Raw genomic sequence first — 13,085 nt, forward strand, 5'->3', positions numbered from 1 at the left:
AGCCATTTCTTAGGTACCTAAGGCTCAAGCCATGAAAGGCTTCAAAAGTAAAATTTCCCCTTTTAAACAAATCACCTTGAATCATACTTGGAAAAATACAGGAAGTCACTGCAGGGGAGCACTAGTGTAATATGTTCCCAACACCCCACCCATGTAAGCAGATAGACTATCACATTTCGCATATGAAACTTCCGAACAATCCTAATATACAATTCATTACAACAGCCCAACAGTTATATCACAGTCACAAATGGAGGTCATCAGACCACCATAAATTTTGTGCTTCAACCACTGACTGCCTTATTGAGAGAGGAAGCTCAAGCAAACCTCTTGCAATCCTAGAGTGAGCAACACGAATGACAAATAATTATTGTTTCCTCAACCTAGTATATTGATGTTTAGGAGCACCAATAGGCATAGCTACTCTGCACCAAAAATGTGAAAACTCTAATTATTTTTAAACTTTTGCTGGACAATTGAAATATGAGTGGAAATTAGGCTTTCACCACCTTTCTAAATTAAACAAACTCAGCCATTCATTGTCTTACTCTTATACTTAAATAAATAATACTTAAAAATATCGTTAAAATGGCAGAATTGGATATGTGTATTTAACCATGTATATTATGATACACAATTTGACAGATTTAAGGCTAAGAAGACACAATGGAAGCATACCTTTTGTGGCCACTCTGACGCAGTCAATTTTTGTTTCCTATGCCAGATAAAGAAAGAAAAGGTCATTTGCTAGTTTACATCCACAGCAAGAATATAATACATTGCTTCTGCTTAAAATACTGCTAAGATCTAAAATCAGTACCAACTTTTACATGTTTGGTTTCAAGCTTAATAGCCTGCTACACTAGTCAATGTATTTCCCTGCTATAGACAACCAAAGGAAAATGCACTTGGGCATGTAACATCAATACTTCACTTAATATTAACCTAGAAGATGAATGAGATGTTATTAGACATGATATGTGTACTTTCCACCCCCCCTCCTTTTACAACACATTGACCTTGGGATATTTTCTTTTCTTTACAGTCAGCTACACAGTTCCAAGCAACATGCTAGACAATGTAAGAAAGCAAACAAAAATCAATGGTGTTTCACATTTCTGCACTGTCAGTGCACTGTAAAAGAGGGGCCATTATGTTATTTGGCAGAAAACATTTCCCTGCTGTCAGGGGAGACAGCCAAAGCTTATCAAGAGTTGAAGGGCTCGGGGTAGGTCTGTTCTGAAATGGAAAACAATTCTAGAATGTAGAAGCTGGATTAAAAGTGACCTGCAAAGGATGGACCTTTTATGCACTTTTCACTTTGGCTCCATCAACTTATTTCTTTTAAACTCTTTAAGAGAGAGAGAGAGAAAAGGCTTGTGTCTTAAGTCAGGGCAATCAAGACTGAAAATGGGCGCACAAGCCAATGCAAGCTAATATAATGCAGCAGAATAAGCCAAGTATAAAAGCGAAAATCATTTAATAGGAGCAGCATGATCGAAAAGAGGACAGAATGACAGTAATTTTGTAAGGAATGATTGCCTAGGCTCTTAACCATTGACAGAAATATGTGCTTCCTCCCACTGGCTCAATTTCTCTCCCAAGAATGACTGGCCCGGCCAATACATAACTATGCAAAGAAAAACATTCAATTTCTTTTTTCCATTGTCTATTTGGCACCAAAATTAGACAACCTGTGGTCTATTCACACATGAATATCGCTTCAAACCAACGTCCTAAAACTTACCCCATTGGCTCTGCTGGCAGCTTGAAAATAAATACTATAGCTTTTATGAGGGAGAAGAGGAGTGTTCCAGAAGCCACTGTAGGTTTTGTTGTCACCAATTGTAAAAGTCTGAGAAGACTGAATACTGTTGGCCGGGAACTCGGCAGCAAAATAATACTGAGAGTTCAAAAGTGAAGCATTCTGGAAGTGGATTGGTACTGGATAGCATTTCAGGATTTCAGTTGTTTTCTTGGTTCTGCGAGGACGCTCTTCCTCAACCACTATTTGGTAGACACTAAAGAAATGAAAAATGAAAAACAGGAGAGGGTGGAGGAGGAGAAAGAAAAGACAAAAAAATAATGCTGGGTTAATTTAGAGTATGCAAAATGTAATTTTGAATCACATAACCCAGTATTTATAATAAAATAGGTTATGTTTGAAAGCAAGGAACACAGTGAAATAAAGTTATCATTCAAGAACTGCATCTATAAAGTACATGTCTCTTCCTTTTTAAATACACAGAAGGAAATGGTATACACCATAAAGTTGATAAAGCATTTCATAGATAAACTGGTTAGAAATACGTCCTTTGAGTACTACCAGGTAAGAAATATATGTTTCATTGGTAATAAAAGGTGCTACACATATTTTTGTGAACAGAGAGTAGGTACGAGGCTATGAATATTCTACTTTACGCCATTTGCCTTGTTTGAATGAAATGGTATGACGGTCAAATTCACAGGAAAATAATAAGTAAGAGGAATACTGCAGTAGTAAGCTGGTCTAAGAGACTTACTTGTTAGTAACTGTTTTAAAATGTGCATGTTGTGAACTGCCAGGGAATTGTGTTCGCGTTCTTTGTGGGGTCAAGTCTGCCCTACCCTCTCCTAGGGGAAAGAGACTTGGGATGACCATTGAGAGGGATCAGATTAGCCTGGTATTTAAGGCTGTTCCGTCTCCTCTATTCCCTCCCATTTGCCTTTGCAGCACCCTCCCTCCCTCCCTCCCTTTTGAGCATGGGCTTTAGCTAGCTGCCTTTTATGGCACTGAATAATAATTTGGGTGGATCCATGACTGACACTTGAGACTCCCTATTTTCCCCTACTTCACAGTTTAACACAGTTTTTGTTGATTTGTATTATTCAGGTAAGTAAGGAAAAGATAATAATTTAATTCTCAGTCATCCTGAGGATTTATGGGAGTAAGGGTACTCGAGTCATCACCCATAGCATGAGGTCTGGTGGCATGAGGTCTGGGTGCCCTTAGGACAGTGGGTCTACGTTGCAGGTTGGACTTCAATTATAAATGTTCACATAGCAAAGAGGGAGACATTTTCCTCAGTTCTTGGACTGGGAACAAATATATAATCATTTATTCACCCTGTCCACACATAATTATTTGTCTAATTCTTTCTTGGTGTGGCAGCAAAGTGGGAATTTTATGTTTAAGCTGTATATTTAGGTTTCAGTTATTTTTTCTAAATTGATATTATGTTAAACTTTGGTTTTGTGATGGTTTGATGACTAGATAAAAATAAACGGACCTGATCTGATCAATTAATAACTAAGCTTATGATTGTTTATGGACCCTTTAATATTTTAATCAACATGGTCCTTTTTAAAAAGTTTGACTGCAACTTGTTAGTTATCTAGAAACACAGCATACTTTCTGGAAGCCAAAATAAATAGCTCAAGGTTATCAATTGGTAACCTGAAAAGGAACTCCTACGCTGTATCTTGTAAGCACTTTGTTCAACTGTTAACAATATACCAGATGTTAAAACTGGAATGAGAAAAAACAACTCTCGCATGTTCTGCTCACAGCGCATTTGAAGAACTGAAATCATGAACATTTCAGCAATAAATGAAAACCAATCTGCTTTCATGCTGCAAATCGATTTCTGCAATCACGGGAGAGCACTGAAGATCTGAAATAGTGCTCACATTTGCTAAATGTTCACATATTTGTGCAGAGGTCTATTTTTATGCAGCCTAAAACTGAATACTTTGTTTCTAGATCCTTGATCATCTCAGTCAACCTCCTTTTCACACATTCCAGCTTGTCAATACTCTTCTTAAATTGTGGTGTCCAGAACTGAACAGAGTACTCCAGGTGTGGTATGACCAAGGCAGAATAGAACGGGACTATGACTTCCCTTTATTGGGAGACTATACTTCTGTTGATCCACCTTAGAATAGCATTAGCTTTTTTTTGCTGCTGCTTGTGGTCTACCAAGCCCCCCTAGTTGTCCAGTTGTCCCCCATCTTATAATTTTGGAGCTGGCTCTTCCTGACCAAGGGTAGAACCTTATATTTGTCCCTATTGAAATTCATTTTGTTAGTTTGGGCCCAAACTAACAAAGGTTAGTTAAGGCCATACTGAATTCCGATTCTGTCTTCTGCAGCATTGGCTACCCATCCCAGTTTGGCGTTATCTGCAAATTTGATGATCAGTCCTCAATTCAAGCCGTTTATAAAGATGTTAAACAACATAACTTGTTTGTTAGAAGTTAGGGTTATATGTTATGCTGTATATGCATATGTTATACATATATGTTATGCTGTTAAGCACCTCTGGATACGAACGGGATCCGTTCCGGAGACCCGTTCGCATCCTGAAGCGAACGCAACCCGCACCTGCGAGTGCCGTGATTCACTGCTTCTGCGCATGACGTCATTTTGAGCGTCTGCGCATGCGGCGAAACCCGGAAGTAACGCGTTCTGTTACTTCCGGGTCACCACGGAGCGTAACCTGAAAACGCTCAACCTGAAGCAACTTCAACCCGAGGTATGAATGTATCAGCATCATGACAACGTAAGGGTTCACCAGTGTAAATAGGAGTATAGACTTGTCCTGTTAATCTTTGCCTATTACACTATTCCACATTTAGCCCAGAGTAAAATAGTCTTGCTCTGATATAGTTGCTATTTGTCTCCACTGCAAAATATAGGCAACTGTGCTGACCTCCAACAAATTACTTGCTACTAACTGCTTTTGGATAAAATCCACAGTTGCCGATCTAGCAACCAAGAGAATAAAATAAAATGCACAATTATTATTCCAACAAGCTCTAATAACAAGTCCAGTTATTTTTTTAACCTGACTGAAAGCTGATCTTAATCACACAGGTAGAATCCATTCATAATGCGTCTTTCAGATTATTGAAATACAATTGGCTTTCAGGGCGTTTTATTCAGCTCATACTAGTTATTCTACACACAATACCCCATATACACCTCATTCTAAATGCTTGAATTCTTCCTTTGACACATTAAAGAAAGAACCTAGTTGACTAGAGCAATTTCAAACCCCAAATATCTTTTCATCTTTACTCTAAAAGACAAATTAGATTTGTGAGCAACCAGACCTCAAACCTATTTTCTCTTTAATAATTTAAGCACCAAAAGGTCACAAAGCTCTTTTCTGTTCCCCTTTATCAAAGTCCAAGTGGTAATGAAAAATGGCTAAATCCTGTCAACTGCCCCATTTCCACACAGGACTCTCTTCTTGATGTAAATTAACACGTTGTAAGTACCTGGGTCAACTATAACCTGACAGCATTTTATGAGTTATATGTTTTAAATGTGTATAAATGAGATCATCTTGCTAATGACATTTATAAGATCCTTTGAATTACAGTCATAATCTAAAACCCTTCTGTAAATCTCACTGCTGGAAATGCTTCCTGGTAATATATAATAATATAGCACCAGCCAGAAAGAAATCTTTAGGTTTAAGCTTGATAAAATCCATCACTGATCCAGATCTAAATATTCCTGCAGTGTGTTAACCATATCTTCCAATTGTCTAAAGTTACATTGTGCCTATTAGCCTAACCTTTTGCATTTTAACTAAAATGTGAAATAAAGCCCACACTAAGCTATAATGTGCCCAAATATGGTTATTCTTGTGTGTAATTTGGTATTTGTTTTTTTTTGTATCAATAAAAAACTTTATTATAAAAAAATAGAATGTACCCAAATAACAGATCAACAAAACAAATGCTTTTGCAAAATCACATTTGCTTTGCAACAAACACAGATCATCCTGCCATGTCTCATGCAACATAAATAACGAAGTCTCGTTTGCATTTGTGCTGTCCTTAGGTCTCATTGCGTTCCGTTGCTTTTTTTTTTTTATCTTCCTTCTAGTTCACAAATCTAATGAAGTAGGCTTTTATTTATCAAAGCTCTTGCCACAATAGATTGATCAGACATTTAAGGCACTATAGGATTCTCTGGGCACAATCCAGTGGGGCATTCTCCTGCGAAAGTCCAGGTGACCTTAATGGGAAGACTGCAACGTAAGGTCTTGCACTGCTATGACTTCAGTGAGGCTTGAGAAGGACAATTTCCTGATGGATTGTGCTCTTTAGTGTCAACTTTTTTCTAGTTAAGTCCGGTAATGCAGCTGTTCATCCCAGCAGTCTCTTGATTCCTCCTGCCCCCCCCCCCGGTAAGTATGGCAACCTTAAAAGGCAGAGAAAGGCTGCCTATGGCAAGTTTCTCTCTGTCTTCCTTGTGAGACTTCTGCTTATTGAAGCCTGGCCTTGTTAATCCATTTTATCAACTCACTTGGACTAGAAGTAGCAATTTGTCGGTTTGGAAAAGATGTGGCACAGTGGGTGCTTTTCTCCACCTGTCTGCCTGTTCTAGCCACTTTTCTCCCTCTCCAGGTTTCTCTGGGAGTCATTATGTGGGACCAGGAGCAGGCATAGCATCACAGCAGAACCACCTTCCAGGCAGTAATGGACAGTAATGGTGTGAATACCTGTTGCAACCAGGAACAATGACAGGTAATAGGGTTGGGGGAGAGAAATCACTCCAATGCAGGATTCCAAGCACTCCTTTCCAACACATATGGGGTTGGGAGTGGGAATTGGAACAGGACAAGGTGAAAAGTCCCCACAAACTCTAAATAATACTTCTTTTTACTAGAGGGGTAAGTGTGTGATTCTGTGTTCCTTTTGAATGCTCTGCAAATTGTGGCTCAATCTTGCTGAATACCAGGCAGGGCGATATGGCGCCATGACTCAATCTAAAGACCATGAGTGGTGGTTTGCCATCAAAGCACAACTAACTTCCCCTGATTAAAAAATAAAAGCAGATGAAGAGGAAGGCAAACAAAGGATAGGGCGGAGTCAAAGGAGGACAGTGCATAGTCAATAATGTGGCAGAATAGAACATTTCTGAAGCAGGAAGAGGAGCAGAACATAACTGTTAAAAACATACATTAAAAGCATATGCGGTTGTTGCTGAATACACACACTGTCAAAAACCTGTGTGGAGGGGGCCTGAGTTGTTTCGACTGCTGTTGTGACTTGAAGACATTTTGTCTTTGTTCATCCTGAAGCCATTATTGGAATACTTACATTCCAAAAACTAGGTATTACATTTTAGTTGTAGAGAATTGGGAAGACTCCATAATAATCATTACCTGAGGGCTTCAAAACACAGATTTATTTATTTTTTACTACAAGTTGCCAGCAATAAGTATATCTGCAAACTAGGATTTGCACTCTTCAAAAGCTTATATGCTGCAAGTACTATCCGTTGCAGCTCTTTTTCTTAGCTGCATTGTAATATATTCAGCAGCAACTGGAATTAAGCTGATGCTCTTTATTCAAACTCTGGGCACTATAAATCTCTGAAACAGGGCAAGCAGAGACGAGGAGGCCAAAATATCTCCCCCTCTAGTTTACTACAGAAAGACCGACTCCACAAATAAAGCTAGGGAGAAATGCCCATGTAGCCTTTCAGGAGGAGGAAATAAAAGATGGCTTAATTTCAGCCTCTAGAGATAAATGCCCAATACAAACTCTCAAGTAGCTAGGATAAGATTTATTTTCAGAGTCCTAGTCCAGAGGGAGGGAGAGTGCATGGATGGCATCTAGTTTTTACATGCAACCCTTAAGCTTCTTTGTGACTGCCCAACTGTTTCACATGAATATTTTCAAAGATTTAAAAGTCACTATTTACAAAGGGGATTTTCTGCCAAAAAGAGATCCAAGCAAAGCCTTTCCTTAGCATTCCTATGCATACAGACAGGAAATCCCTATGGTTCTCCTATAAAGGAGAGTGTATCATCACTGGAAGGTGGAGGTATTTTTCCCTGCACGATGCCAGAAGGGCGTTTACAATGAGAGTGAGACCAATTATTCACTTCTTCAGGGAGGGAAAATGCTTGTTTATTTATATGATATCTTGATTACAGAAGAGCCTGGGGAGCTTCAAAAGCTGCAAAGATTTGCCACTGCACATCTCTTCTGAATGCTAGGTTTTAGCAAAATACAAGAAAATATGATTTTCAGTGGCACAATCCAGTACCTACATTGTAATGTCAAATAATGTGGCAATAAATTATTTGCCCAGCCTAGGAAAATATCACAGTTCTGCCTTTCAAAGCATGCTGCAGCACCCTTCTGAACATATTATGGGCCAATGTCCTAGCATAGAAACCCTCGGCTTCCATTAACTAGTCAAAATCTGCCAAGGCATGCTGCAATAGACCTGACAATTGCGATTTGTGTCCTGCTACTCAGGATTGCTGTGGAAATTATAAATATTAGTACTTTAAAACTTTTTGTCTATTTAAAGGGAAACAGAAACGGTAACATTTTCATTTCTGTATCAATCACTTATTTAGTGTAGGGTGAAGAAAAGGAATTAGTTCCTCTTCTCTGTCTTTTGAACCTGTATGTCTGAACTGAGTTACAATGGGTTGATTATTAAGGAAATCAATTGTCACTAAATTTAGGCCAGTGGGTGAGATCCAATATCTTGCAAGTGGGCACCTGCTCATACACTGGTGCTTATCTCTCCTTTCTCCTGCAGCCCTCTAGGCATGTTCACATCCCAAATCTGCTTTGGAAGATTCAGGGGACCCCCTGGAGCAGATTTTGGGGACACATAGGGAGGGCTGGGAAGGGGCAGAAGAGAAACTGCATGTATGTTAAACAAACAGATTTCCAATGCACAAGCATGCAGACACCACTGGATGTTGCCCAATGAAATCAGTACTTTCCGCATGTGTCAATATTCTTTAAAATTTATATTCTAGATTATTTTATGTCATGAAAACTAGACTATAGACGAACAGAAACAAGCATTTTAGTGAAACAAATGCATTAAGTTCAAGCCTGAATGTACGTGAAGCAGTAATTGTTTGCATTAAAATTTGTCATACTAGATAGGTGTTCACGGTTCATGTCACTTTGAAAAGCTTGGATACCCTATTACAGAAAAGTCACCTGACCTAACCAGACTTTGTTCATAAAAAGCAATAATGAAAAAATAGCATTTTTTTTGGTAATGTGCCACATATGCTAGATTTCATAGCTAGATCTTCAGTGATGAATATTCAGTTTCTGTAACATTAATTTCTCTTGCTCTGGCTGTGATCTAGATAAGATCAGTCATAAATTGCTTTGGAATATTAGCTGGGTACCATAAATGTGCTTTGTGTTCTCTCAACCATAAGTCATTACAAAAAGTGGCTTGGCATCAGCAAGTCACTAGTGCCTTAAAAAAACTCCTCCGTGTGGCACAGTATCTTGCTGCTAGCCTATTTAGTGATAAAATCTGATATAATAAAATATTAATTACAGCTGAAAGGTTGGGTGAAAAATATGAACTCAATTACAGCCCCATATTGCGCACAAAGGGCAGTGTGAAAAAAATCTGTTCATTATGGACGTAACAACTGGAACATTAGAATGAATCTGAAAGTTTCCTAAAAGGCCACCTGCTATTAATCTTTACATCAGCCACGGAATTCAAAGTTCTTTTCTGCACACCCCACCTTTTAACCAAAATAAATATATTCAGCATGGATAAAAATCAATAAATTTAAAACACAGGGATTTAATTAAGTTTCTCTTGAAAAATAACTATGTTAATACTAAACAACATGAGTATAAGTATGTCAGCCCTACAGTTAAGCCTCTAAACTGTATCAGTGCCTCTACTAAATAGTTTGAGTTAAAGGCAGATTTTTCATATAAATGAAGAACCAATCTGATCATTTCTCCAATATGAATAAGTATAGCTACCAAACACTGGCATTTCATTGTCACCTGATAAAATAATCTGCTCTAATCTGCCCAATAACTATTAGTTCTTATTTCTGCCTATCAGGCATGGGCATTTAATTTCTGTTTGCTACTTTGTTTTTGTGAGAGTAGTGCTGGGTGAAGGCAGAGGAAAACAACAAAGAAAGAAAGAAGAAGAAAGGACAAAATTGTCCACTGCAGAGTTCCCATGTTTCTGTATTTAACCTCAGATACGTGTCGGCTGCAAGATGTGCCTATAAGAGAATATTTTTAAAGACCCCTATAGGCGAAAAAGGGAAATATGCAAAATGAATACAGTGCAACAAGGAGCTGCAAGACCTGGCTGCAGAAATAAACTGTAAAACAGTATTTTATTTAATTGCAGATCAACATGCTTTAGTGGTCAGATAACACTGTTTAGGAAGTATCTGGGGGGAAAAATGTGGTAACCAAATTTTAAAGGTGCTCATGCATCTCTTGTAAGACAGAAGTGTAAGTTCCTAACTTGAATGTTACACAGCAAGCAGGCACAGCTATTACAGTGGTTATTTGAAAAGGTCACATGTTCAATTTCACACACTGAATAGAGATATGTAGCTGTTTCCCAACATTTGAAAAGTCTTGCTCAATGTCATATCTGTCTGAATCAAAACTTAATGAACTTCGATGGAATTACTGTGGCTTATGAGCTATTTTGCTCTGAACAAACCACTGATTTCAAACAAAACAGTTGTCTCATACACTCTCTGTTAAAGTCAAAGAGCTATTATCTTGTCCATGGCTGCAAACTGTAATGTGTAACTATGTTGAAAAAGATGGGTGTTGTTGTTTTTTTAGTTCCAGGAAATTTGAATTCTTGAAGCTTAAGAGTTCTTTCAAATAATGATGCAGGTTTCAGTAAAAAGTTATAACACACCAGCAATTTATTTGGAACATATAAATAAAACACATTTTGCACAAATTTACATTTCTGACACTTGCAACAATGCAACGATAATTTCAAAGATTTTAAATCTACTTTATGTCTTGGGTTAATTCTCCCTTTTAAAAGAACACAGAAAATTGCTTAAGGTATAAATAGAAACAGAACAAAGAACTATGCTTATTGTTGAAATCTCAAATGTTCTGCTTGCCAAGACCATTTGTTTGTGGGGTAACCCTGAACTCTGGAGAAACAACACTCTTCTAACAAAAATAAAAATAAAAATGAAGAAATAACCCAACAATATAGTGGCGATGCTGAGACAGAATAATTTTCACAAGTGACATAAAATCTGGTTTTGCATTTATGCATCTATATGTTTTTCCCAAAGACATTCAATGGGTTTGATGGGAGGAATTCAGACCTTGAAATGGCAAGCTGGCATCCTGCTTGGCAAGTACATCCACAGGCACGGATGACTCTCTGAAATGGTAGTGTAGGTGTATGGGCAGAGCAACTCTTTTAAACAAATTCCCTAACCCATTCCCCCCCCCCAGACCACTTGGATATTGCTGGGGGTCTTGGTGGACCATTGAATGATTTTTCTGCCTGTTGCAGATGATTTTTTAATGTATTTTTATCACTTCTTTTATTTCTTACATTGTATTTTATTGTGTTACAATCTGAATTCCATAGTCACGGACACTCTGCTGGCCACCTGAATGAAGCTAGTGAACCGCTGGTGGACCAGACTCTGAGAATCCCTGTCCTAATTTATTGTTTCAGGTATCTAGGTTTCTGGGGGCAGTGAGTGGCATCCAACCAAGCTGACCAGTTTGCGCAATGACTTCCCTCTCCCCTCACTGGTGAATGGGAGAGAAGAGGGTAACATTCTGTTGTACAAATGAGACAACTTTGTTGGATACAACCCAATATTTCTAGTATGATATCTGTCTAGACCACCCTTCCCCAGTCTGGTGCCATTCAATTGCTTTGGTCTACAACTCCCATTGTCCCTGAATAGGGTCAATCTATCAATTTTGATTTCCCTCGGTTTCTTATCTTTCCAATCTTAAGTTAATATCGCCACATTTCCACATCAGTTTGTGGTTCATTTTTGTTTTTAAAAAGTTCTCACCAAAAAAATCTGCATTTTAGTACAATTTTGTCCTAATGTATACATTTCTGTATCCAGTATAGCAAAACAGTTCTATTATAATGCACATTTGTTTGTGTGTTCCTTTCACAAATATATGCATGTTTATGCACACTTTACTGTAACATGCAATTTTGTACACATTTCTTGTCTGAAAAACTGTTTCAGTTTGCTTATTGAATCGGAAGGTATGAATTTGTAGGCTTTAATGTGAACTTAATCAAAATTATTCTTCATCCCTATTCCTGACTGTTAGCCATGTTGGTTGTGAGTGATGTGAGTTTTAGTCCAAAACAGCTGGCTGTTCCAGAAATTGCAAATGACATTGCAGGACTGGAAAGTTTCTTTATAGCAAGGAAGCTACTCCCCAGCAACAAAACCCAGAAGTGGAGTCCTAACTGTAAAACCTTTTCTGGGATGAACTATGGACTATACCAAATCTTAAGAGGATGCAATCCAACAGAAACAGCTGATATCTCATCACTGGCTGAAGTAACAGATAATATTGTATGGAGATGCTTGCTTAGCCATGAGAATCTATACTTCCTTCTGTTTCTAAGATCTTTGCTTTACAAATGTTTTCTGCTACAGATTTGCTACTTACAGCATAGGAAATGACTGAAATATTTCCTCATACATAATCTTGTTGAGAAGATTAGCTTTCGCTTAGCAATATTTTACAATTACAAACCTCATTGGAAATATCAGTGATTTCTTTTCCAGATGAAGTGAAGGGCATTACAGAGAGGATGGTTTTAATGGCAAATATTCCAGAGGATTACTTGTTTGAGGCTGCTGCTATAAAAAAGAGAGTCTTGAGGCAGCCTTAAGAAGTAAGCTTCTGCAAGCAAAAACTCATTAAATTAGTCTTTAGAATGCCATAAGACACCATGTCTTTTTTCATGGTTAAATGTCATTAAATTGAAGACTTTCCCAGTGTTCTATGTGGGTAAACACTGTTCCTTCTTTTTTCAGTGATTCAATGACATGTATAGTGAGCCTAAGAAAATCTAATCTTGAGGACAAAAGGTTGTATCCAATTTGTTTCCCTCCATTAAGGCTTTTTGATGTAGCAGAGGCTTCGGTCAGTGCAACATGGATCTAGGTGACTTTCAGCAATTCTCCCTCACCTTGTTCTGAAGGGTCTACCAACCCATGTAGCACAGTGGTGCAGAGTAAGCAGAAGGTTCCAGATTTAATCCCTTGCCTCTGCAGGCAGAACTGGGAGAGA

General features: G+C 38.1%; 1 protein-coding gene across 28 annotated transcripts in view; it reads right to left on the minus strand.

Moving 5' to 3' along the window:
• PTPRM (protein tyrosine phosphatase receptor type M) overlaps window positions 1-13,085 on the minus strand; it is a 404,856-nt gene that overhangs the window by 152,930 nt on the left and 238,841 nt on the right. For all 28 annotated transcript variants that reach the window (XM_083622471.1, XM_083622489.1, XM_083622486.1 and 25 more), the window contains 2 exons: window positions 1,748-2,021; window positions 679-715 (listed from right to left, as the gene is read on the minus strand). In XM_083622471.1, the coding sequence (XP_083478597.1) occupies window positions 679-715; window positions 1,748-2,021 (311 nt within the window). The remainder of the gene's footprint in view (window positions 1-678; window positions 716-1,747; window positions 2,022-13,085) is intronic.

The sequence above is a fragment of the Podarcis filfolensis genome (assembly GCF_964270895.1).
Source record: "Podarcis filfolensis genome assembly, chromosome: 7".
Lineage (NCBI taxonomy): Eukaryota > Metazoa > Chordata > Lepidosauria > Squamata > Lacertidae > Podarcis > Podarcis filfolensis.